Source organism: Geotrypetes seraphini, chromosome 3 (assembly GCF_902459505.1).
Source record: "Geotrypetes seraphini chromosome 3, aGeoSer1.1, whole genome shotgun sequence".
NCBI classification, from domain to species: Eukaryota; Metazoa; Chordata; class Amphibia; order Gymnophiona; family Dermophiidae; genus Geotrypetes; species Geotrypetes seraphini.
Window position 1 is genome coordinate 153,153,046 of NC_047086.1, and position 26,496 is coordinate 153,179,541.

The 26,496-nt window shown below is 43.4% G+C and overlaps 1 protein-coding gene across 1 annotated transcript in view; it reads right to left on the reverse strand.

Moving 5' to 3' along the window:
- Positions 1 to 387: 387 nt before the first annotated feature.
- RFX6 (regulatory factor X6) overlaps positions 388 to 26,496 on the reverse strand; it is a 117,425-nt gene continuing 91,316 nt past the window's right edge. Inside the window, 5 exon segments of the mRNA XM_033937575.1 lie at positions 388 to 755; positions 5,978 to 6,211; positions 14,083 to 14,601; positions 19,152 to 19,361; positions 26,221 to 26,343. Coding sequence (XP_033793466.1) covers positions 580 to 755; positions 5,978 to 6,211; positions 14,083 to 14,601; positions 19,152 to 19,361; positions 26,221 to 26,343 — 1,262 coding nt within the window. The 3' untranslated portion in view covers positions 388 to 579.

The window sequence follows — 26,496 nt, forward strand, 5'->3', positions numbered from 1 at the left end:
ATAGCACTAAAGCACTTTCTATAAAGCACTTTGAAGCACCAGTGCACTTTAAAAAACTAGAACAATTTTTCCTGTCAGTTTTGAGTGTTGAAATGAACTGTGAGGTGTCTTAATGAAATTTTTCAAACATGAAGTATTAATGAATTGTAAAGGTTTTTAGGATTTATATATCTCAATTAGATTAATTGAAGCATGAAGAATAATTAATGATTAAGTAAGGAGATAAAATAATTTAAGAAATAAAGAATAAATTAATGGTTTTAGTTATGGTAGGGAGGATGGGTTCAAGCCGGTGATGTAAGTAGGAGTAAGAGAAAAGAATTGTCTTTCTCTTTGAAGAAACCCCAGAATGGGAAAGATACTCCATAATCTGAGGCTTGTTCCCGTTTAAATAATAACCAGAGAAAAAATTACCCACAGTGTCATTTTGATCTATATCAGTGGTTCTTTATTTTATATTTAATTAATAGATAACCATTAGGTTCTCTTTAGTTTACTGTTGGCATTTAAAGATGAAGCCACTGGAAACGTTTTAGGGAAATGATATCAAACTGAAATTAAGAAAACACATTTGTCAGTTCATGTGCCTCCAGCTGCAGTTCCCATAAAGACAGTGGTGATTGGTGGTAAAGATGACCCCAGCTCCCTAAGTTCACTGGTCTGTGTGTTGTTATCCAAAGCGTCCTGTGAAGGATATTGATTGGAAGCTCCATACATACACTGGGATGATGAGGCAGATATCGCTGTTTGCATATCTGAAGCGGAAAAATCAGAAGATATTTTCTGTAAGTTGATTTGTAAATTAAAAAAAAAAAAAAATTAAGTTTTGCGGTTGCTCCTTTTGCTAGCTAATGGGCCGAGCAGCACATGCTAAATGCCGAGCCGCTCCTTCTATTCCTATGGGCAGCTCAGCATTTAGCGTGTGCTGCTTGACAGCTCACTTATGTAAAAGCTTGCCCAAGTTTTTATGCATTTGTAGCCTCAACCACTTTGGGCTGAGTCAAATGGCAAAGAAACATAGAAACATGATGGCAGATAAAGGCCAAATGGCCCATCCAGTCTGCCAATCCGCAGAAACCATTATCTCTTCCTCTCTCTAACTGATCCCACGTGCCTATCCCAAGCTCTATTGAATTTAGACACAGTCTCCGTCTCTACCACCTATTCCAAGAGACTGTTCCATGCATCTACCACCCTTTCTGTAAAAAAGTATTTCCTTAGATTACTCCTGAGCCTATCACCTCTTAACTTCATTCTGTGCCCTCTCATTCCAGAGCTTCCTTTCAAATGAAAGAGACTCAACTCATGAGCATTTATGCCATGTAGGTATTTAAATGTCTCTCAAGATCAAAAAGAGTAGCGACAGTAAACCCCAAATGGTTCCAAAAAATGTCACTCACCAGCAGTGGGCTACCTGTCTAAGATCCAACATTGAAATTCAAAAATAGGTGGAGAAAAAGCCTCAAAAACGTTTTAAATATGCAGCAATCATTGATGATTCCCAGCTGGCATTCTTTTCTTATCATAGGCAAAAAAAACTCACACCCACAGCACAATGTAAAAAGATCTGAAAGGGAAAACCCCACTACTGTGCACGTTTGAAGCTGGTGTTTAACTTTTTGGCTGTGAAAGCTGTTTGGTGAACTTCTAAAGGAGAATACTGTGGCTATTGGAAGCTTTTTGAGAATCCCTGAAGAAACCAAATGTGTTGGTGAAACAAGTGCTTGTTGGAGGCTTTGGCTCTGCTGTGGACTTGATTGTGTGCTATGGGAGTTTTTGCCTGCCATTGAAAAAAGAAGTAGCAATTGAAAAAAGAAGTAGCAATTCATACCGGTGGAGTTCCTTCAGTTCTGTCCTGTGGTGCCAGAGCTAAGTATTTTGCTTCCTTGTTCAGCAATGTTGCATTTAGAACTTTATATTTCATATATTTATTCATAAAAAATTTTAAAAGTTTTTAAAAAAAATATATACTGTGCACAGTAGTGGGGTTTTCCCTTTCAGATCTTTTTACATTGTGCTGCGGGTGGGAGTTTTTTGCCTATGATAAGAAAAGAATGTCAGCTGTGAATCATTAATGATTGCTGCATATTTAAAACGTTTTTGAGGCTTTTTCTCCACCTGTTTCAGAATTTCAATGTTGGATCTTAGACAAGTAACCCACTGCTGGTGAGTGACATTTTTCTGAATCGTTTGGATTTAAATGTCTTTATCATATCTCCTCTCTCTTGCCTTTCCTCCAAAATATATGTATGCCCACCAGAGCCGCCATCAGGGCAGTACTACCAGTCCTGCATTCAGGGGCCCGGAGCTGACAGGGGGCCCGGGCTCACCCAGGGTCTTAGGCCAAAGTCTAGGGAGGGGGCGGGCCGCCCCAGGTGCACAGGAGAGAGCTGGACGGTGAACCCGCGGAGTTCAATACATCTCGAGCCGCGAGGCTCATCTTTTGTTCCTACCTGCCCTGCCGCTCACATATAGCCGATCGGAAGTGTTCCCCGATGTCAGCGCTGACGTTGGAGGGAGGGCTTAAGCAAAGCCTGCCCTCCGACGTCAGTGCTGACGTCGGAGAATACTTCCAGTCGGCTATTTGTGCGCGGCAGAGCAGGCAGGAGACAAGCTCTCGGCTCGAGCTCCGTTTTGCTGAGAAAGTTGCAAAGATGGGCTGGGAGGCAAACGCGGAACACAAAAGGGGGGAGGGAGTGCGTTTTGGACACAGAAGGCATGGACTTGGGAGAGAGGAAGGGAGGGAAAGAGATGCTGAGGTGGGGGAGGGAATGTGTTTTTGGACACAGAAGGCATGGACTTGGGAGAGAGGAAGGGAGGGAAAGAGATGCTGAGGTGGGGGAGGGAATGTGTTTTTGGACACAGAAGGCATGGACTTGGGAGAGAGGAAGGGAGGGAAAGAGATGCTGAGGTGGGGGAGGGAATGTGTTTTTGGACACAGAAGGCATGGACCTGGGAGAGAGGAAGGGAGGGAAAGAGATGCTGAGGTGGGGGAGGGAATGTGTTTTTGGACACAGAAGGCATGGACTTGGGAGAGAGGAAGGGAGGGAAAGAGATGCTGAGGTGGGGGATGGAATGGGTTTTTGGACACAGAAGGCATGGACTTGGGAGAGAGGAAGGGAGGGAAAGAGATGCTGAGGTGGGGGATGGAATGGGTTTTTGGACACAGAAGGCATGGACTTGAGAGAGAGGAAGGGAAGGAAAGAGATGCTGAGGTGGGGGAGGGAATGGGTTTTTGGACACAGAAGGCATGGACTTGGGAGAGAGGAAGGGAGGGAAAGAGATGCTGAGGTGGGGGAGGGAATGGGTTTTTGGCACAGAAGGCATGGACTTGGGAGAGAGGAAGGGAGGGAAAGAGATGTTAGTGTACATGGGGAATAGAAGAAAGGAGAATTTTTGGTCATAGGGTGGGAGTGAGGTACAGATAGTGGCATACCAAGGTGGGGGAGGGTGGGGGGGGCGGTCCACCCCACCCCGGATTTATGTCCTAAGGGGGTGCACATCTGGCCACCCTCCAGTGTTCTCCCTAGGCCGGCAAACTGCGGCTCTTTAGCCACTTGAGTGCCACCGCTGCCATCGGGAACAGGCCGGCGCTGAGTTCTCCCTGCTTTTCCCTGTGGGGCCGACCAACTCTCGCCACTCGCGTCAATTCTGACATCGGAGAGGACGTTCTGGGCCAGCCAATCACTGCCTGGATGGCCTAGAACGTCCTCTCCAACGTTAGAATTGACGTCGGGTGGTGAGAGTTGGTCGGCCCCACGGGGAAGAGAAGCAGGGCAAACTCGGCGCCGGCCTGTTCCCGATGGCGGCTGTGGCAGCCTATTCGCCAGTGGTGGTGGCAGCATTTTCCCAATGGTGGTGGCATAGGGGAGGGCAGGGAGAAAGAAAGAAAGGGGGGGGGGGACAGGAAGCCAGAAAGAAAGAAAGGGGGCAGGGTGAAACAAAGAAAAATGGGGCACGGAGAGAGAGAGAAAGACAGACATACAGAACGAAAGAGGGTGTGGAGAGAGAAAGAAAGAAGGGGGCAGGGTGAGAGAGAGAGAAAAAGAAAGAAGGGGCAGGGTGAAACAAAGAAAAAGTTTGGGGAGGGAATGAGGTCTGGAGGAGAGGAAGCATACAGGAGGCTGAAAGAAGGGAAGAAATATTGGATGCACAGTCAGAAGAATAAAGTGCAACCAGAGACTGATGAAATTACCAAAGGTAGGAAAAATGATTTTATTTTCAATTTAGTGATGAAAATGTGTCTGCTTTGAGAATTTATATATGCTGTCTATATTTTGCACTATGGCCCCCTTTTACTAAACTGCAATAGCGTTTTTTAGCGCAGGGAGCCTATGAGCGTTGAGAGCAGCGTGGGGCATTCAGCACAGCTCCCTGCACTAAAAACCGCTATTGCGTTTTAGTAAAAAGGGAGGGGGAAAATTTGTCTATTTTTGTATAGTTGTTACTGAGGTGACATTGCATAAAGTCATCTGCCTTGACCTCTTTGAAAACCCGCGGAATATAAATGATAATTAACATTTTCTCTGGGTACAGCGTGCTTTGTGTTTTTAAAATTTGATTGTTGGTAGATCATTTTGACTTGGCCACAAAGGTAAGGGGGAGGGAGGGGAGCTGCTGAAAGACATCTACTAATCCTTGCAGGCTTGACTGTGCAGGGAATTATTTTTGTAAAATCATGTTTTGTTATGTGACTGGCATTATTTAGACTTTAATTTCTATGAATGAATAGAATGAAAATGATATAAATTACTTGCTTGTTTTTATGTGCGTGCGCTGAAGGAAAGTGGAGAGAGAATGGGCTGAGGACGCTGAAGGGAAATGGGGAAGAGAGAGTGGGGAGAAGACGCTGATTTATAAATTGACAATTGTACAGAATATTGTTTCTATAGCTGCATGTTAATGATGTGCTCATATGCACTTATTTATCATCATAACATATACATCATCATTAACATGCAGCTGTGGATGTGTAAGGACAGGCTGAGGAGGATGGATGGGAGGGAAGGAAGGAAGGTGCACATATCAACATATCATACATTTTTAACATGCATGATGTAGCTATAGGCAAGCTGAGGAGGATGAGATCATACAGATGTGTATGTTCAGATATGCGCTCAGATGTGTAGTTTTTTCTGATATATTTATTAAGCTTACAGTATTTATAAAAACACATTTAATACTTGTTACAAAAAATATTGTGCAATTGTGATCTACTTCTGGCCTACAAAGGTCAAAAGAAATCCTTAACTGAGATTTTACATTCAAAAGTGAATTATAGCTACTAGCATTAATTATTTATTAGTTATTTATTATGCAGATGTTTGTTAGTTTGTTATTAGTTCAGTATTAGACATATGTTAGTTTAGAATAGATAGGTATAGATTAGTTTAGTTTAGGTTAGGTTAGGGCCCTGCTGAAAGAGTCTACCTTGACATGGTTGCAGGCTTACAAATCTTTTGGTCAAAGAGTGCGGCGACAAAGAAAAGTATGTGTGTATTCGGCCCATGGAAGAAGGGGGGGGGAGGGTTGGGGGGGAAGGGGTGCGTTGGGGGCCCAATAGGATTGCTCAGTAAGGGGCCCAGAAATTTCTGATGGCGGCCCTGATGCCCACCCTTTTCCCAACCTTCAAACTTTTTAACTGCATTTTGAAAATATCTAGATGTATCAATTAGAAACTCAAGGTGGTATTTGAAAAAGATATGGCTTCCAAAGTTCCAGAAGTATAGCAGGGTCATTCAGTGTGAAGGTGTCCAGAGCTCTCCACTCGACCTTCTCAGAAATTTCTGAAATTTTTTCAGGGACCTCTAATGAAGACATCCAAAGTTTAGGGGCATGGTCAAAACTAGGTCCAGAATTAGGGGTCCCTTTATTTGGGTCACTTGTTTGTATCCATGGAAGATATCAAGTGGGGACCCTCCTTGAAATTGGACCAGATAACATGGAATTACCCAGCAGTGAAGGTTTGGCCATATACGGTACATAAATGAAGAAAATCATTTACCTGCTGGATTCCGACAAACAATGGAAGATGTGTCTCCATAGTAGGAGTTTGATTGCTTTCTTCCACTGTCATCTAAAATGTTGAGTGGATCGTGGATGTCATTGTAGGGAGGGAGTGATCGAATGCTGCTGACGCTACTAATTACAGAAACATGCTGGTCTACCAGTGAACCAAGCCTATGGGATTCTGAGTAGTTTCCATAGTATCCTGGCAAGAAAAATAAGAGTGTAAAGAAAATTTCAGTAGCAAATCAACAATTGTATAAAATAAAAATGTAATGCACTGTACTATGGGCTGGAGGGACATAGAAAGGATCACTATAGATCAATAGAACAAGTTTCATGGTAGGAAGGTGCCAAACCCATGGATGCCTTTAAGAATACTTTTCCTTTGAAAATGCAACTGCTTTTCTTATGACTAAGAAGCACCTAGTTGCTTTTCCCCAATCTAATCTTGTACCATGATTTCCTCTACAAAACTACAGATAAAAATATGCCTATTGTGGAATAACATATTTACTGTTACTGTATACAGGAAGAGCAGTTTGAAAAAAAAAAAAATCCTTTAACCCAGGGTAAACAGCTTTTGAAAGTTACCATCTGGATCGTCTAATGCAGTGTCTCTCAAACCCTTTTTTAACTCCAGCACACTAAATGGAGCAAATGATTTTCGTGGCACATTATAATTGAAATTATAAAATTACAAAACCAACAAAAATTAAATTTGAGAGTTATTTATTTAAGGTTCTTTAAGTTATGAATGGGTAATTGTAACAATGGTGAAACTAAAGTAGATAAAATAGAATTGCTACTCAATGCGATGGATGTGCTTGTTTGTGGGTGCAAATTAACTCAAAATGTGGCTCGATAGTCGACAAGCAAACACACATTTCATCACCCACCAACCACAGTCATTCTTTTTTTCGATTTAATTTCTATCAGGACTGAAAATCCAAGTTCACAAAGATAAGAGGATCCAAACAGTAACAAAGCCTTGATTGCTTTGTTGCTCAAGTTAAGATAGCTACTGCTTAAAAAATAAAAATAAAATAACTTGCTTTTAGTTTTCAAGGACCAATCACATCAAAGAATGATACTTGTCTGGGTGGTTGTATCCTTACACACACAGGGCTTATAATATTGACAGACTCTTGCATATGTCATCTATTCTAGTGTATATTTAGGAAGGAAATTTTTTTATATAAAGTAAAATTCTGGAATCTCGTGATCTCTCGTGGCACACCTGGAATCTCTTCAGGGCACACCACTGTACCTTGACACAAAGTTTGAGAGACACTGGTCTAATGCAACACATTGGTTAGAAAACTACTGTTATGCATCCTTCCTTTCTTGCTTATAAATGATGTATGTTTAAGAAATCTTTAAAATTTAATTCTGTACCCACCATAGGGTTACCAGATGTTTACTCGGACATGGGTTTACTCGGACATGTCCTCTTTTTAGAGGACTGTCTGGGTGACTGGACAGATTTTGAAAACCCAGCAGAGAGGATTAAGAAATGATTGAGTGAAAGGAAAACAAAAGTATAGAGAAAAGAAAGAAATTACATTGAGCAATAAAGAAAAAAAAAGTTAAATCAAGAACAGGATTTTTAAGTTCAAATCAAATTATGGCACCTTTAGGGCTGGATTCTGTATAGGATGCTCAGACTCAGCAGCCGCCTAAATGACTTTGGAGAATCACATATTGGCATCCTATATAGAAAGGCATCTGTCCTGACGGACAGATGCCTAACCCCATCTAACCACCCTGATTCTCTAACCAGTGTCCATATCATATGCGCCGGTTAGAGTCACGTTGCCACTGAGCTAATTGCCACAAGGGAATCTCCCTGCGGTGATCAGTTTAGCAGCCATGGCCGCGGAAGGGAACCCTTCTCCCCCATGAAGTTAGCCAGCAGGAAGGATGCCTACTCCCTCCTCCCTGAAGCCCCTCCTCCACCACCACCAAATGTCTGCAGCAGGAGGAGTGCCCAATTTCTCCTGCTACCACCGAGATATCGCTCGGCAGGAGGGATGCCCACTCCCTCCTGCCACCACCCCCTAAGACATCCCACATCAGGAGAGATACCCACTCCCTCCTGACTGCCAACTCCTGAGACATTCCTGGGCAGGAGGGATACCCACTCCCTCCTGCTATTGGCCCCATTATCCCCTGAACACCCTCAAGATCCCCCTGTCACCACTGTACCTTTCTCTGATGGCTGGCAAGAAGGATGCCTATTCCCTCCTGCCAGCAGGCCCACCTCCACAGAATGGCGGGCCTTCCCCTTCCCAGTGTATCTTAGGAAGCACTGGGGAGGGACCTAAGGCCCTGATTGGCCCAGATGCCTAATGTCCCTTCCATAGGAGAGGTCTTAACACCTGGGCCAAAAGGAGTCTTAGGCCTCTCTCAGTGCATTCTGGGATGCTCTGGGAGTGGCCTAAGATTCCAACTGGCCAGATCCCTTAGGTCACTCCCAATGGGAGTGGCCTATCGCCTATATATAATATAGAATTTGCCCTTTAGCGTGCATCAATTAAAAGTACCCAAGTTGACATAAAATCTCAGATAATTTTACTCCCAAAAGGTTTTTTTTACTAACCCATGGTAAAATTGTGTGTGTATATGTTATGCTGCCATTGAAAATTGCATTAACTTACAATATTTAGTACCATGGGTTAGTGAATTCTGCAGTAAAGTTAATTTTATATTGCTGTAGATGAGAATCATGTGGGTTCTGGCCATAGCAATCCTAAGATACTAGACCTCAAGTTTGATCAAATATTTTTTAGAGAGCCAGGACAAGTAAAATAAATGATCCACAACTCCCAATCACTACAGACTGGTGAGTCTGACCGCGCTACCGGAAACGATGGTAGAGACGCTGATAAAGGATCGCATCATTGATCACCTTGATGGACACAGTCTGATGAGGACCAGCCAGCACGGTTTCAGCAAAGGCAGATCTTGTTTGATGAACTTGCTGCACTTCTTCGAGGGAGTAAACAGGCAGATAGACAAGGGCGACCCAGTCGACATTGTATATCTGGATTTTCAGAAGGCGTTTGACAAGGTTCCACATGAACGGCTACTTTAGAAAATTGCGAGCCATGGAATCGAGGGTGAAATACTCACGTGGATTAAAAACTGGCTGGAGCATAGGAAACAGAGAGTGGGGGTAAATGGACAATACTCGGACTGGAGGAGCGTCACCAGTGGGGTGCCGCAGGGCTCAGTGCTTGGACCAGTGCTCTTCAACATCATTATAAACAATCTGGACATAGATACGATGAGTGAGGTGATTAAATATGCAGACGATACGAAGTTATTCAGAGTAGTGAAGACACAGGAGGATTGCGAAGATCTGCAAAGTGACATAATCAGGCTTGAGGAATGGGCATCAACATGGCAGATGAGATTCAACATGGATAAGTGTAAAGTGATGCATGTCGGTAACAATAATCTCATGCACGAATACAGGATGTCCATGGCAGTACTTGGAGAGACCTCCCAGGAAAGATACTTGGGAGCTCTGATCAACAGTCGATGAAGCCGTCCATGCAATGTGCTGCGGAAGCGAAAAGGACAAAAAGAATGCTAGGAATGATAAAGAAGGGGATCACAAACATATTGGAGAAGGTTATCATGCCGCTATGCCAGGCCATGGTGTGCCCTCACCTGGTGCACTGCATCCAGCACTGGCCACCGTTCATGAAGAAGGACACGGTACTACTCAAAAGGGTCCAGAGAAGAGCGACTAAGATGGTTAAGGGACTGGAGGAGTTGCCGTACAGCGAAAGATTAGAGAAACTGGGCCTCTTCTCCCTCAAGCAGAGGAGATTGAGAGAGAACATGATCGAAACATTCAAGGTACTGAAGGGAATAGACTTAGTAGATAAGGACGGTTGTTCACCCTCTCCAAGGTAGGGAGAACGAGAGGGCGCTCTCTAAAATTGAAAGGGGATAGATTCCGTACGAACATAAGGCAGTTCTTCTTCACCCATAGAGTGGTAGAAAACTGGAACGCTCTTCCGGAGTCTGTCATAGGGGAAAACACCCTCTGGGGATTCAAGACGAAGTTAGACAAGTTCCTTCTAAACCGGAATGTACGCAGTTAGGGCTAGTCTCAGTTAGGGCACTGGTCTTTGACCAGAAGGCCGCTGTGTGAGCGGACTGCTGGGCATGATGGACCACGGGTCTGACCCAGCAGTGGCAATTCTTATGTTCTTATATAATAAGAATCCCCCCCCCCCCCATATTACCAGCAATCCCTCATTCCACTAAAAAAAAAAATCCTTTCCCTAGATTCTACCCATCCCCAACCAATTTAGAGCCCCAATCCTGTAAGAAATGAGATCCTTCTGTCTCTCCCATACTCACTTGAAGACTACCAAGGTTGAATAATCTGTAGGTTGTGCCACTATTTCTCTGCTGAACTTCAGGTAATTGTGACTCACATTTTAGTTGCCAGAGGCTTAATTACTGTAATTCTTGGCTCAGAGATGCTTTTATAAAAGACCTTCATTGGCTGTAATATGTGCTGGATACTGCTGTACAAGTTTTACTAAGGCTCAGGTTGTGCAATCACATTTCACCCACTCTGGACAAGATACCCTGGTGGACCTTATTTGCTAGAAGAGGGTTTAAGGTACTCTTCCCCTAAATATCTGAATGATAGATAGAAATGGTTTGTGTCAAAAAAAAGTTTACCTATGTGTTTACCCATGGATGGAAAAGGCATTGAATATTGCCCTTCCTAATATACTGGTCATGGGTTAAGAAAGGCAATTTCCCCCTGTCAGAAAACAACATATAATACTAAGCTGGCATCACAGCAGATTATGGATGTGCAGTCCGACTTCTGAGGTTTCATAGGGCTTTGCATAGATTAAGGGAACCATTCTTCTTAACCCTATGTAACTTATTTGTGATGCTTTACTACTTCATTGGTGACACTTACACAATTAGGTTTGTAAAATGGGGCAGCTACACATGGAAGTGATGGCATTTACACACAGACATTGCAAGATCCTCACTTCCAAATGTAACTACCCCTGCCCCCTGCTGCTACCTCTTCACATCTTTGCCAGCAATGAGCAGGCAGCCCTACACTGGCCTCGTCACTCACTCTGATACCACTTCTTGTTCACGGGGCCAGGAAGTAATATCAGAGGGAGGCTGAGCCAGTGTGAGCAGTGGGTATTCTAGCCTGCTCGTTGATGGTGAAGATGTGATGAGATACCGGGGGGGGGGGGATATCAGAGCAGCAGGGAAGAGCAGGGGGGTGCAGCAATATTGGGGCGACAGGAAAAAGTACACTGGGGATGCATGGGGTGGCTAAGCCAGGTGCCTCTGTCCCAAGTGCTAACTTCCCTCACTATGCCACTGCTGCCAATACCTCCATGTGGCTCGTCACCCCTTAAAAATGTCACCATTCCTCTCCCATATAGCCTGTTCTAAAATACATGAGAAACAGACATCCATGTGCTGGTGATTTCCAGTATAAGCAAGCATCCATTTTACAAAGTATGAACAGGGAAAACAAGGGACATAGACATCTTGGTGGCAGCACAGGGACATTTGTGTTATAAAATGGCTACCTAGATATCCATGCAGAGCAAAGAAGTAGCCTAATCAAGTTTCAAGTTTATTTCAAATTTCTTATACCGCCCAATCAGCCTTCTAGGCGGTGTACAAATTTGTAAAAACAGAAAACAAACTTTAACTAAAATACAAGTTTGAGGTGACAATATGTCCCCAAACTGTAACTATAAAAACTTGTAAAAGCTATTAAAAACAAAGACAAACAAGAACAAAAGGTAAAAGGCAAGAATTACATTAGGCAAAGTAAAAGAGACCAATTAGGGAAAAAACAATAGGGAGGGCTGCTGTTAAATCCAATAGTATTTTCGCTCAATTGCCCTTAAAAGGACAGTTAGGTCTCAAAGACATCAAGGAGGAGAAAGCTTTGTCTTAAAGTTATTAAGATTTGATTCTTCGCGTAAATAATTTGGAATACTATTCCAAAGAGAGGGGGCAGTGACAGAGAAGATAGTAGATAGTGGGTTTAGTTATCAGAAGTTAATAAAAAAAATAAAAAAAATAAGATTTTAGTAGTGAACATTCATTGTTCCTGAAGCTGTTACAAAGCCTGTTATCCCTTGCTAGGTTCACATTCTGGGGAGCGAGGGAGGCAGCTAGCAAACATTGGGGGGTTAAATAAATGACCTGCCTTAATCCCTCCAGTGGACTACTGCTCAGTCAGAGCACCTTTCTGTAACCTGGATGTGACAAGTACACTCATCATTTTGGACAGAGATGTCTCTTCCCCTTCTGAAATAGGAGTTGAGTATCCATATTGTAGTCCTTCTCTAGTCCCGCCTAAGACATGTCCAGACGTTGCTGATGTCATTTTGGATCTGCTTTTAAGCCGGTCAGTTGCCTCTGCGGGCTCTCCTGTTTCCCTCCCAGCCGGTTCTGCTCCAGCCTTAAGATCCTGATGAAGGGTTTCACCTGAAACTGGTTGATCCAATGTCTATTCTGGTCTCCTGCAATTCTCATTGACTTCATTTGGCTCGCTTTAAAAGCTAAGTTGGCTGTGGTTTCATTTTGCATCTTGGGGATTAGGCTGGGGAGGACTCTATGAGTGGGTTTTCAGTTTGATTCACTCTCTCACTAGTTCACTGTTTGTGACTTATTTATTGTTATTAATTCTGCACAGTTGATTTTGCACACTAGGGACGCCCGATGATGGTGTGCAGGCGGGGTGATTCACCTCCGTCTTTGTAAGTGGAAGCGCTGGAGTTTGTTCTCCCGTCGCTAATAACCTCACACTGAGAGCGTCCCTACTCCTTAATTGACATTTGGTATTTGTGTGGTTTGGTTTGTCAGTAGTGATTAGCTGATAGACACACTCATAGAGTCCTTACTGACATTTTTTGCCTTCTTTTTTGTATCTTTTTAAGCACCTTTTGGCAAACGTAGAGGAGTTTATAGTATCAGACGTTGCTGAGTGGCATACTGCAGTTTTAGATGTTCATATTCTGACTTTATATAATCAAGGTATGGACATCCAAGCAATATGGATGTCTAAATCAGTGTCTCTCGAACTTGTTTAGTTCTGGCACACTAAATGGAGCAAATGTGTTTTTGCGGCACAATATAATTGAAATTATAAAATTGCAAAGCCAACCAAAAATTAAATTTTGAGAGTTATTTATTTAAAGTTCTTTAAGCTATATATGGGTAATTGTAACAACGGTGAAATTAAAATAGATAGAATAGAATTGCTAATCAATGCAATGGATGTGCTTGCTTTTGAGTGCAAATTAACTCAAAACAGGGCTCAGTAGTCGACAAGCAAACACGCATTTCATCATCCATCATCTGCAATCATTCTTTTTTTTTCAATTTAATGTCTGTCAGAGCTGAAAATCCAAGTTCGCAAAGATAAGAAGATCCAAACAGTATGGATGAGCAGACTAGATGGGCCATTTGCCTTTATCTGCCATCATGTTTATATGTAATAAAGCCTTGATTGCTTTGTTGCTCAAGTTAGGATAACTACTGCATAAAAAATAAAAATAAAATCACTTGTCATTAGTTTTCAAGGACCAATCACAACAAAGAATGATGCTTGTCTTGGCGGTTGTATCCTTACGCACACAAACACTCATAAAATTGACAGACTGTTGCGTACACAACATACACGTCATCTATTCTACTTATGAAGGGAATTTTTAAAATTAAAGTCAAATTTTGGAATCTCTCATGGAACACCCAGAATCTCTTCAGGGTACACCACTATGAGAGACACTGGTATAAATGATGGGTTTAAATGTCCAAAAACACAAATAGAACTTCTAAAGTAAGGGTCATAATGCCCACACCTTCATTCTAGGTACAGGTTTTTGCAAGACTTATGCTAGTGTTTTATAAAGACATGTCTTTATAAAATAGATGCTTTCCTGCCTTATTAACCTAAGTATGCTGTTATAAAATTACTCCTTAATAGCACAAAATGATTGCTAGTTTCAAAGAAGAGAAGGAATGCAAGAATAAAATGTCATACTGTACCATTGGAAGTTGCAGGAGAATAGGTTGTTCCTTGGCAGTTGACAGCTACTGAATTACTCAGATAATTAAAACTCGTTGGATTTAAAAATTGCATGCCGTGTGTGTCCTGTGTATTTGAAGAGGTTCCGTAGTTGGAAGGTGGTCTTGGGTTGTACGGAGATACGGCACAACTGCTAGTAAAATAGTCCCTGGAAAGCTGTTGGTCACTTAATGGAGCAAACCTGTTCTGCTCGGCTCGGTGATGGTGATAGACTCCTGAAGAGGGATGATGGGCTTGAGTTCGGAGCACAGCCTGATAATTTGAGCTAGGTCCATAGTAGCTGTGATTTGTCTGCGACAATGTCTGGTAAAGTGGTTCAGAATAAGGTGAACAGTGGGAGTGAGTTGAAGGCACTGGGCCCACACTTGGAGGTCTTCCAGCCATTGGCCCCTGGTTAATAACACTTCCTCTACTGACCATGGCTGGAGAGATAGGTGGAGTAATGAGATGGCCAGTGCTTTGAGAAAGTGCCATTTGACCTACAATCATGAAATAAGATATGTTTTAAGGCATTAGTTATGTTTGGTATAAAACGTCTCACTTCTTGAGAGAGGATCACATGACAAATATAGGGACCCTTTTTCTAAAATGTGCTAAAATATGGGCTTAGCACATTTTAACACTGAACTTTACCCATTAATGCACAGGACTTCCAAAAAATAATAATAATAATAACAACTTGAGAGTACCTACCACCTCTTATTTTGGTGGCACTAAATGCTCCCACATTAACCCTGCATTATCCAAATAGTGCTTACTAATGTGAATGCACTAGCTGGATAACTCTTCTACACCCATGATATGCCCCCTCTGAAAAAAATTGCCCCCTAAAATAAATTAAATGCTTATTTTTATAAAGTGCCTATTTCTTATTTAAAAAATTTCTGCCTAAGTAATTTAAGAATTTTAGTACAGGGTTTTTATGACCTATGATAAAAATAACCCCATGTGAAAGGTGTCTAAGAAATTAGTTAGCAGAGGTTATTGCGGAATCCACCGTTCTAGGATTTAAGGGTAAACTAGATGCACATCTCCTTATGAGGGGCATAGAGTGATACGGGTAAGGATAATCTAGATGCACATCTCCTTATGAGAAGCATAGAGTGATACAGGTGACTAAAATTATTCCAGGGTACACCTGGCGGAGCCTCCGCATGTGCGGATCGCCGGACTTGATGGACCTAAGGTCTGAACCGGAGATGGCAGATCTTATGTTCTTATGTTCTTAGTTGAGGGGTGTCTGAGGTCTTTTCCCCAATGAGGAGACAGCACTTAACTCCTAAAGACAATGAGTGGAATGAGTCTTAGGTGGTGTTTCTGAGGGTCTTTAAAAGCTGTGCATATTAATTGTAAGATATGTGAATGAGAATAGTGGGTGGAACTTGCTCCATTGTTGAAATAGCAGATTTAAAAGTTCTCATTACGAATTTATACACATAAAAAAGTGCTGTTTGAAAACCTTTTATGTCTTTGCCATATTTTGAGTATCAAGCTGTCTAGAATATATAAGGACAATAGTATTCTTCTTTCCACCTGGAATACATTAAAATTTATTAATAATTTAACACCTACTCCAATACAACAATCCATGTGTCAATCCCTATGGTTAAACTCCAAGTTACAAATCGGCGAGTCTAAAATCCTCTGGAAACATTGGTTGAAGGCAGGCATACATACTCTAGATCAGTGGTTCCCAACCCTGTCCTGGAGGAACACCAAGCCAATCGGGTTTTCAGGCTAGCCCTAATGAATATGCATGAGAGAGATTTGCATATGATGGAAGTGATAGGCATGCAAATTTGCTTCATGCATATTCATTAGGGTTAGCCTGAAAACCCAATTGGCCTGGTGTTCCTCCAGGACAGGGTTGGGAACCACTGCTCTAGATGATGTAATTCAGAATGGGAAAATGGTACATTTATTACAATTGCAACAATCATTTGGCATTTCAAAATCTCAGGGTTATAAATGGTTGCAGTTGAAACAGGCCATTCAGAAATGGTTCCCTGATTGGCATAACTTAAAAAATCAGTATAGCTTGCCAGGCCTATGTTTCCAGACAGATTTGCAAGGGCACCAGGCCTCCAAGTGGTATAAATTAATATCTGAATATTTGATTAAAAAACCTATAAGACATTTGGAGCATTGAAACAAGCAGCATATTTCTGCTACACAATGGCCACAGAAATGGACTTGGAGAATGAGATGTACATCGCCAGCATCTTTGAGACAAACTTGGTTTTTTCTTCAAAGACTTCAGCAAATTCAGAACACTGCGGCTAAACTGATCTTCGCAAAAAACAAATTTGATCATTTTTCCCCCTACTTCTCTCCAAACTTCACTGGCTTCCAGTCATTTCCAGGGTTCATTTTAAATGCACCTGCTTAGCTTTTAAGATCCTACACAGCAACCTCCCTCCCCTAATTCCACTATCTTGAAACTCCTTGAGTCCTGATACCACCAGGTCCACCCAAAAACTTAAACTATCCTTCCCCTCACTAAAAGGTATCCTCTATGTGGGAAAATTAGGGAAATCTTTCTTCTTCAGAATCACAGGGCTTTGGAATAACCTTATTGCCCCACTATTGAATCTGGGCTCCTTCCAACTATTCCAAAAGCACCTGAAAACTAGGCTATTCACAAAAATGTAATGCTCTCTTCCCCCCTATACTCAACCTCAAACCCCATTATGCTGTTCCTTCCTTATATTAAGCTCTTGTAAACCGTGCCGAGCTCTATAATTATGGAGAGGACGCAGTATATAAACATGGAGGGGCATAATAAAAAAAAAGTCTAAGTCTCCTTTTGGCCTAAGGCCTTAAACGTTGAAAGTAGAAGCAGGGAAAATGTCCATAATAAAAAAAACGTTCAAAAGGAGGTTTTTTTTTTTTTAATGGCCTGCCTCTACGTTCAGCTGTTTAAACGCCCAGACCACCACTATGTCTAAACTTATAACATATAATCAACCTAAAAAAAAGCCTAAGCTCCAAATGTCCAAAACAAGGGCTTTTAGACGAAGGAGGAGCCAGTCCTTTGCCTAAAAGCTGGATTCTGTAACCGGTGTCTGGCAAAAACAACACCGGTTACAGAATCCTCCCCCCCTACAACGATCCGGGCAGAAGGGAGCCCAAGCCCTCCTCCCCCACAGCACCCCCGAACTCCCCGACACTATTGGGGCAAGAGGGAGCTCAAGCCCTCTTGCCCCGCGATCCCCAAACCTCCCCTGATGACATCGGGGCAAGAGGGAGCCCAAGCCCTCTTGCCCCGCGATCCCAACCCCCCTCCCCTAAGGCCCTGCCCACAGGAGGAGCCTAAGGCTCCTGGGCCTATTCTGGTTGGCCCAGGTGCCTCAGGTCCCACCTGCGGGCGGGGTTTGAGCCGCCTGGGCCAATCCAGCCCCATTCCTGGGATGGCTAGCCTGCCGGATGGGCGGGCTTGGCACCCGTCTGTCTGCCAACGATTTCAATGTACGGGGGTGGGATTGGGGATGAGGGTGGGTCATGGAGGCTGCGGGGGGATTCGGGGGGATCGGGGGTTCGGGGGGTGGTTGTGGGGGGGTTGTGTTGAGGGCAGGAGTGCCTGGGATTCCCTCCTGCCCGTATTTTAGTGGGGGGTGGGGGTTAGAGGGTGTCCCCGGGCCAGAAGGGCTTGGGCTCCATCCTGGCCAGATTGGGGGGGAGGGGGTTTGGGGATTGCGAGACAAGAGGGCTTGGGCTCCATCTTGCCCCGATGTCGTCGGGGTGGGTTGGGAATCACAGGGCAAGAGGGCTTGGGCTCCCTCTTGCCCCGATGTGGTCGGGGGGGTTGGGGATCGCGGGGCAAGAGGGCTTGGGCTCCCTCTTGCCCCGATAGTGTTGGGGAGTTCAGTGGTGCCGCGGGGCAGGAGGGCTTGGGCTCCCTCCTGCCCAGATTGTTGGGGGGGGAAGGCTGGATCGTGGCAGGGGAGATGAGCTATCTCTCCTGCCGCGATCATTGCTGTAGGGGGTAGGCAGGTTGCTGGGGCCACTGAATTGATCACAGCAGCCACGAACAGCTCAGTGGCCCCTTTTCGGCACTTATACCTGTTTTGACTTGGTCTAAGTCAAAACGTATAAGTGCCGACTAGGCAACCTGCCTAAAGTTTTGGTTATACCTGCTGCACGCCTAGGTCTAGGTCAGTCCACCTCCTGCCCACTGCCCGCCCTTTCCTCTCCTCTAAAAACGCCTCTTTTCTCTCTGTGTGTATAGAGGCAGGGGAAAGGCCTAAGCTGGTTTTAGATACGTCTAAAACCAGCTTTGATTATGGGTACTTGGACGATCAGGCTTTTTGATCGTCCAAGTAGCCATTTAGGCCACTTTTTAGACGTTTTTTTAAATTATGAGCCTCTTACTGTTTTATTTTCCCTTGATACTCAACTTTTGGAAGTCTATTTGGGGTACAATTAATAGGATATTGGAGGCTTCTATTCCACTGTCGTATGATATTGTTTTATTTAGGACTTTATTGCAACCTAAGAGTCCAATTGATTCAAAGAAAAACAGACTGCTTCTTATTATGACAGGGGTAGCTATGCAGTTAATAAAAAGAAATTGGAAGAACTGGGACAGATTGAACTTTTACTTTTGGTGGGAAGCTCTTTGTCAATATTATAGATATGAAAGAATGAATTCTGAATAATTGGGACATAATAAAAAATTTAAAGAAACTTGGGGTCCATTAGTGGAATTTGTTAAAAATGATTAATCGAATAAGCCTTTAATTCCTAATTGATTTTTACACAAATCCCGAAGGGGAGGGGGATGGAGGAAATGTATTTTGTATTACTATTTGTTTGGATATAAGTGCTGTTTAATGTATTAATTGATTGTATAGTCTTTGCACTTTGTATTTGATTTGAAAATTAATAAAGAATTACAAAATAACCCAACAACAATGACTGGCCTTAGGCTCCTCAACACAGGGTGGCAAACTCTGAGTTGGATGTGTGATGATACACATTATCATTCTTACAGATCATTGCATGAAAAAGACAGAGATTTCCTTCCTACCTATAAGCTGCATGTTCTCACCATCTCCAGTGGAGAAGGGGTTTAGGTCACTGGATATACTGAGGTGCTGGTTAGCTGCCAGTGATATATAATTTTGCTCTGAGAGGCATTCGTTTTTCACGGCAGCCTCCCCAGAATGATTGCCAGCCTTGCTACGATTGGCCAGAAAGCAGGAACTTGGTGATGCAGTAAATGCTGCTTTGCTTGCATCTGAAAAGAAAAAGAAAAGAAAAATGGTGTGCATAATATATTAGCCCATAGGCAGTGAAACACTTTTTTTGTTTGGGGAAGGGGCCCAAAAAATCCGCCCGAGACCCCACCTACCTATACTCCCTCCCTTCTCCTCCCTACACGTCTATCCATGTGCACCATCTCTTCCCTCTCTTAGCTTCCCCTTCCCTCCATCCATGCGCACCATCTCTTACCTCTCTTCTCGTCCCTTCCCCTCATCCATGTGCAATTTTTTCCCTACATCCATGTGTACATCTCTTTTCCCTCCCTTCTTGCCTTCCCCTCCCCTCCATCTACATGCAACTATCCCCTTCCCTTCCCTTCCATCCATGTGCCTCTGTTCCTCTCCTCTCTGCCCCTTTCGTTCAACATCTCTCCCTTATTCTCTCCCTCCCAACCCCCAGGTCCACAAAATGATCTACCCATCTGGTTCTGAAACCCCCTCACCATGAAAATTAAAAGGAGGTCACCGGCAAGGCAGTGATTCTCTAGCACTGCCCGTGGCCTCCTCTACACAGTTCCTTTGCTGCGATCCGCCCAACTGGAAACAGGAATTTGCTTCACAGTGGAATGGTGGAAGAATAGTACAGAGGAAGACCCTGGAAGTGCTGGAGAATCTGTGCCACACCAGTGCCCTCCTTGCAGTTTTTGGGGTGAGGGCAGCTTTGGAACCTGGTGGGGAGCTACAAGCCACACAAGAGGTTGTACTGCCAATTTTATGGATGGGCCATGGCCCCCATGGACCCCCCATTCTAACACCTTAGCATTAGCCAATACACTGCCCTATGGTGAACTGGACAAAATAATGTTCTGTACCACAAAAAATATCCATTATGAAGTTTTAACTAAAACGTTAATCTGATATTTATACTCCCAGCCTCTGGTTTAACCTCTTTTACTTTTGCATCTTCCCAGACTGTGAAAAATATCAGACTCTCCAACAAGATTCAGAAATGGTTCAGAAATCTGAAACTGTTGAATTGCTCCAATGTCTCTATCCACTTACACTGTTAGGCAGCTAAGACATTGTTAAATCCATTTAAAATCTGCTTGAGAAACAATGTAGTCTTAATTCTACAGAGACCCATTTCACTAAACCATCTACGTTAGATCAAATTGTTATTAGATGTTCTGTCTTTTAAACATGTGTGATCAGTTACTTATCAGAATCTATGTTATATATTGAAAGTGCGCAAACGTGGAATAAGATCGTTAGGTGCTACCCATGAAGGTAGGATAGACTTCAGCCAGGAAGGGGCTCCTGTTAAGAAGGGAGCTGGAGCAAGCTCCCTGGGTATGGGAGGTCACTCCGCCTGCCCCCACCCCGCTGACATCATTGGACATCGCCTAAAGCACAATCCAAAGGTACACTTCTTTGTGCGGTAACTTGCACAACTGAAGAACTCACCAACCCAGTGAGTGACCTCACCGACACTGAAATACCACAAGAGATGGATTAATGGCAAAAACGTACACACAAGGAGGTGAGAATCTCTCTCTCTTTCTTTCTACAGTTCAAGTAACTAATTACAAACTTTATAGGAAAGGGCCATACTTAGAAAGGAGGAAAAACTGGAAAAAATACATACTGAGTCTGGAAATGGACCAAAAATACCAGTGATTGCAGTGAAACCTAAGTTCCCAGGTGAATTTAGAATAGGCAATTTCACTCTATAGTACAAAAACACCTACAAATTTAAATACAGAGATCAAGAAATGATTCCTTCCTAATTGACCATCGCTCCCTCATGGTCAAAGAGACATACCACCCACATTATCTACGAGTTGCTGTTGAAAAGTTCCCAGTCCAATCAACAAAGTTGGGGCAGACTCCATCAAGAGCTATACACTTAGGGCCAGATGCACAAAAATCGTTATAATCCTACGGGTTGCTGTGGGTCCGATTAATTGTCCGATTTGAAAACGACGATTGATGTTCAAACAATTTTGCATGCAAATTAGTTTCATGGAGTTCTGCCATTTATTTCAAGGAGAAAGTGACTTACACATGTGCAGAACCAGCAGGGGAAGTCGCGAAGAGCTGAGTTGCAGGGGAAGCCCTGAAGCAATTTCCTACCGCTCAGCTGTTTGTGGCAGGAAGAGTAGTTTTTTTAATGGGCACAGATGTGCATGTTTTTTACATACACACATCTGTGATCATTAAAGAAAAAAGTTTTGCTGACCCCCCCAACAATGGCCCACACCCCTAAACTTTAAAAAGAAATCAGCAGGAGGGAAACCCATTCCCTCCTTCCTCAGCCATCCTCCACCTTTAAAGAGCAGCAGGAGGGATGCCCACTTCCCTTTTACCACTGGAGTCCCCCATGAACCCCTAACCACCCACCTTTACATTAAAGAGTGGCAGGAGGGATTCCCATTTCCTCCTCCTGCTGGGGCCCCCGCAAACCCCCACAAAACCACTAACATCTCCAAACCCCAGATACCCCCTGCAACACCCCCAAACTCCTGAAACCCTACCATGAGCCCTTGACACCCCACATAACCCTGTACCTGTTAGATGACAATCTGGGATGCACTGGGAGGGACCCAAAACTCTGATTGACCCAGACACCTAAGGCCCCTCCCATATGAGAGGCCTTAGTCTCCTGGGTCAATCAGGACCTTAGGTCCCTTCACGGTGCATCCTGGGATGCACTGTGTGGGGCCTAAGACTGATTAGCCTAGGTCAGGGGTGTCAAAGTCCCTCCTCGAGGGCCATAATCCAGTCGGGTTTTCAGGATTTCCCCAATGAATATGCATTGAAAGCAGTGCATGCACATAGATCTCATTGGGGAAATCCTGAAAACCCGACTGGATTCCGGCCCTCGAGGACCGACTTTGACACCTGTGGCCTAGGTGCTCATAGGCCCTGATTCTCCCAAGCTGTCTTGACCTGAGAAAGAAGGTTTCGGTCTCTGACAGTTGGTCAAAAATGTGTTAAAATTAGTCCAAAGAAAATATATCATCTTAATTCTATTTTCTATGTACATTTAGTAACCTTTATAAAGACAGGTACCATACTTAACTTGACCATTTATTTTTTCCTCAAGAAGGGACGTCAACTAATTTTTAGGTAATAACATTGTCTTTCTTTCTTTCTCTCTCCCTGCCCCCTCCCCTTCCATTCCCTTTCTTTCTTTCTCTCTCCCTGGCCCCCTTTCTTTCTCTCTCCCTGACCCCCACCGCCGCCAATTTCTCCAAGCCACCGCCGCCGATTTCTTCCTGCTTCCCCAACGCAGCAACAGGCCAGGTGTGTGTAGCGACTTTACAAGCAGCGGGCCCACAAGCCTTCTCCTCCCACCCCACCCCCATGTCAATTCTAACATCGGAGAGGAAGTTCCGGGCCAGCCAGGCAGCGATTGGCTGGCCCTGAACTTCCTCTCCGAAGTCAGAATTGACATTGGGGAGGGTGAGGGGGGTGAGAGGTTTGTGGGCCCACCCCATCCCTTTGTCCCCAAGCATAGCGCCTTTTTTGAAATTGTTACAGTGGGTTGCTCTCTTTCTGAAAACGGGGGACAACGGGATAGGCTACCTAAAAACGGGATGGTCCTGTTCAAAATGGGACATATTACTTTATAATGAATTGAAAATTAAATTATTTTTTCTTCCTTTATTTTCTGGCCATTCACTTCTTTGGTTTCTGCTTTCCTCCATCTTTCCAGAATTTTTCTCTCCTCCTTTTCCTTTCGGCTTTCTTCAATTAATTTTTCTCCGTCTATGACCAGATTTAACTCATTCTTACTATCTAGTCTTCAAGTTCCCTCTTTTGTATAGTCTACCGGCAGCTTTCCATCTCTTTCCCTCACTCTGGCTCTGTTATTTTACTTCCCTTTATTCCTAGTCTTTCACTAACTCTGCCCTCTCTCCCCCTTCTATACAGTGTCTGCCTCCTCTCTTCCCTTACCATTCAGCATCTTCACATTCTCTCTCCCCTTCCATATCTCCTCCTACTACTAATATTTATTATTTCTATAGCACTACCAGGTGCACACAGCACTATACATTAAACACACAAGAGATGGTCCCTGCTTGCAAGAGCTTACAATCTAATTATAACATATGGGACAGGAATCTATTCATGTTGCTCATGTGGGGAGTACAAAGGTAGCTGATGGGGAATGAGAAGGGAGATGATGAGGTGGAAAGGATAGGGAACTAATATGTGGTAGGATTAGAATTTAAATGCAGCCTCAAAAAAGTGGATTTTCAGCCTGAACTTGAAAACTGCCAGAGTCGGAGCCTGACGTATCGAGTCAGGCAGGTGCAGCAAGATAGAAGGGATGGAGACGGGAGTTGGCAGTACAGGAGAAGAGCACCGACAAGAGAGACATTAGATGAGCAGAGTTCCCGGGGTGGAGCATAGGGGGTAATAAGAGAGGAGAGGTATTGAGGAGCCGCAGAAGGTCAATAAGAGGAGTTTGAATTGGATGTGGAAATGGATATGGAGCCAGTGAAGCAACTTCAGCAGAGGGATAACATGAGCATAACGAGGCATGCATAACGTGGAATACGAGGCATGCAGCAGCGCTCTGAATGGATTGAAGGGGAGAGATGTGGCTTGGCGGGAGACCTGCGAGAAGCAAGTTGCAGTAATCCAGGCTGTTCATCGATTACAATTTTTAATCACATGGTTAATTGAGTGATCCAAATGTAGAAGAGCTGAAATAAATTTAGCATGTACAGCCCTGGTGATTTTATTTTTATAATTATCTCCTCTCCCCTCCATGGACACCATCTTTTCCCTTCTTTCTCCCCTTGTTCTCCCCTCCATGGGAACCTATTCTCTGCCTCTCTTCTCCTCCACCTCAGGATAAATCTCTGCAGAACACCAAACATTTTTCTCTCTTACTCTCCCCCCTTGCTAGTGATCCCCATCTTTCTCTCTCTTTTTTTCCCCAAGCATCTCTTCATACCTCATCATGTACTCTGGCAGCTCCTTCTCCCCTGCTCACTCCTTCTCTGTGCCCCTTGCAGCCCTGGGAACTTGTCTTGAATGTGGCTGCACGGAAAGCAGGCTGCTTCTTGCTGGGTAGAACTTCCTGTTTCTGATGCTACAGAGTGAAATGGTGTGGTGACTGTGTTAGTCCACTTTCCAAGGAAGTATAAAGAAATAAGAAAAATACAAAGGAAATAAGGTGATACCTTTTTTTATTGGCCTAACTCAATGCATTTTATGATGAGCTTTCGAAGGTAACCCCTTCTTCAGATCAGAATTAAGCAAAAGTTGACAAATATCAGTATATATAAGGAAAACTTGAAAGTATTTCGGTGATAGGAAGAGGGAGGGGTGGACAGGAGACAGAAAGGTGGCAGAGCAGTTTTAAATGTCTTTATAGTGGGAAAGAAAGCCCAGATCTCTGTTAAGTCCTGTCTGGTAGGTGTCAAAATAACTTATTTTGATTTCAAAGGTTTTACGTTCTTGTATTGTCTTAAAGTTCCCTTTTAGTATTTTCACCATAAAATCATTGGTGCAGTGGTCAGTTTTTCCAAAGTGTTGTCTGACAGAGGTTGAAAAACAAACAAACAATCAAGTGGAATGCTCCTTAAATCCTCAACTATATCATGCATTCAGGTACCACATAACAATAGGAAAAAAATGCCACAGTTTTAAGAATTTGGAGAAAAGACCTCCGGATAAAGCAGCTTCAAAAAAAAATTTTGAAGGTGCAGACACATCCTCGGTCTAAAAAACTCCACTCTATACAGTCATTCCTTGCTTGAGTCAAATTAACGATCATATAAATAGTATAATAAATAGCGTAATCAAATCCTCTCAAAACTCAAAGCAAAGAAAGAAACAAAAACTTATCTGCAGCAGGAATTTCTTCCACACGTTATGTGAGCAGGGTGCAGCAGATGTTCACTCTGAGTCCGAATGAATCCAAACTATATTCATCAACGGACCCCCCTTCAGCAAACTCCCGATAGGGCCCCTGTTTCGCTATCTTTAAACTTTGTCAGGGGAATAAGCTTATTAAATTTTTTTGAAGCTGCTTTGTCCAGAGGATTGTATCTTTTATTAAATCTTACTGTGACACTGAGGTCTTTTCTCCAAATTCTTAACAATTAAACCTGTGGCATTTTTCTCCTATTGTTATGTGGAACCTGAATGCATGATATAGGGCTCCTTTTATCAAGCCGCGCTAGCGGGGTTAGCACGCATGACTTTTAATCATGCGCTAACCCCCGCGCTGGCCAAAAAACTACCGCCTGCTCAAGGCAGGCATTAGCGGCTAGCGCAGCTGGTGGTTTAACGCATGCTAAACCACTAGTGTGGCTTGATAAAAGGAGCCCATAGTCTGACAGAGGTGACATCTTAGTTGGTATTGCAATTCTAAATATGATATCTATGTAGGTTGATTCTAGTCTTTAGCATTTGGCTTGTTACACCGATGTAATATGCCTCTTTGCACTTATATATACTTATACTGATATCTGTCAACATTTGCTTTTATCTGATCTGAAGAAGGGTTACCTTCGAAAGCTCATCATAAAATGCAATTAGTCCAATAAAAAAGGTATTGCCTTATTTCCTTTGTTTTATTTCATTCTACTACCTTGATGCTACAGAAAGAGAGACTTCAGGCCCAATGAGAAGCAGTCTGCTTTTGGTACAGTGGCAGTCAAGGGAAGTTCCCAGGGTCGCTAGGGAGATGGAGAAGGAGTAAGCAGTGGAGAGGGTGCTGCCAGAGTATGCGATGAAGTTTGAAGAGGTACCCGAACAAAAAAGGAATGAAAGATGCGAACCAAGATGTGTGTGTGTGTTTACGAGCAAATTATTCGAAATACTGACTGGCTGAAGAAAAGATGCGGGAAAAAAGTGAGGTAATTTACACACCTGCATTTTTCATGTATTTGTCCAGCAAGTTCTGGAGCTCTTGCTCCTTGTCATTGTTGAACTGGGTCTCCATGGCTAGAAGAATGTATTCATCTAGCAGCATGCGAATTAGGTGGAAAGAACCTGAGAAAAAGAGAATGAGGAGGGACATCAGAGAGAAAGAGAGTTATGTAAAGTTGCTATCTCCGTGACCATCTCTCAGCACTCACAAGCAACGAGTGAAACAAACAAATCGCTAGACTTTAAATGACCTGACAAGATCAACAAGGGATAGTA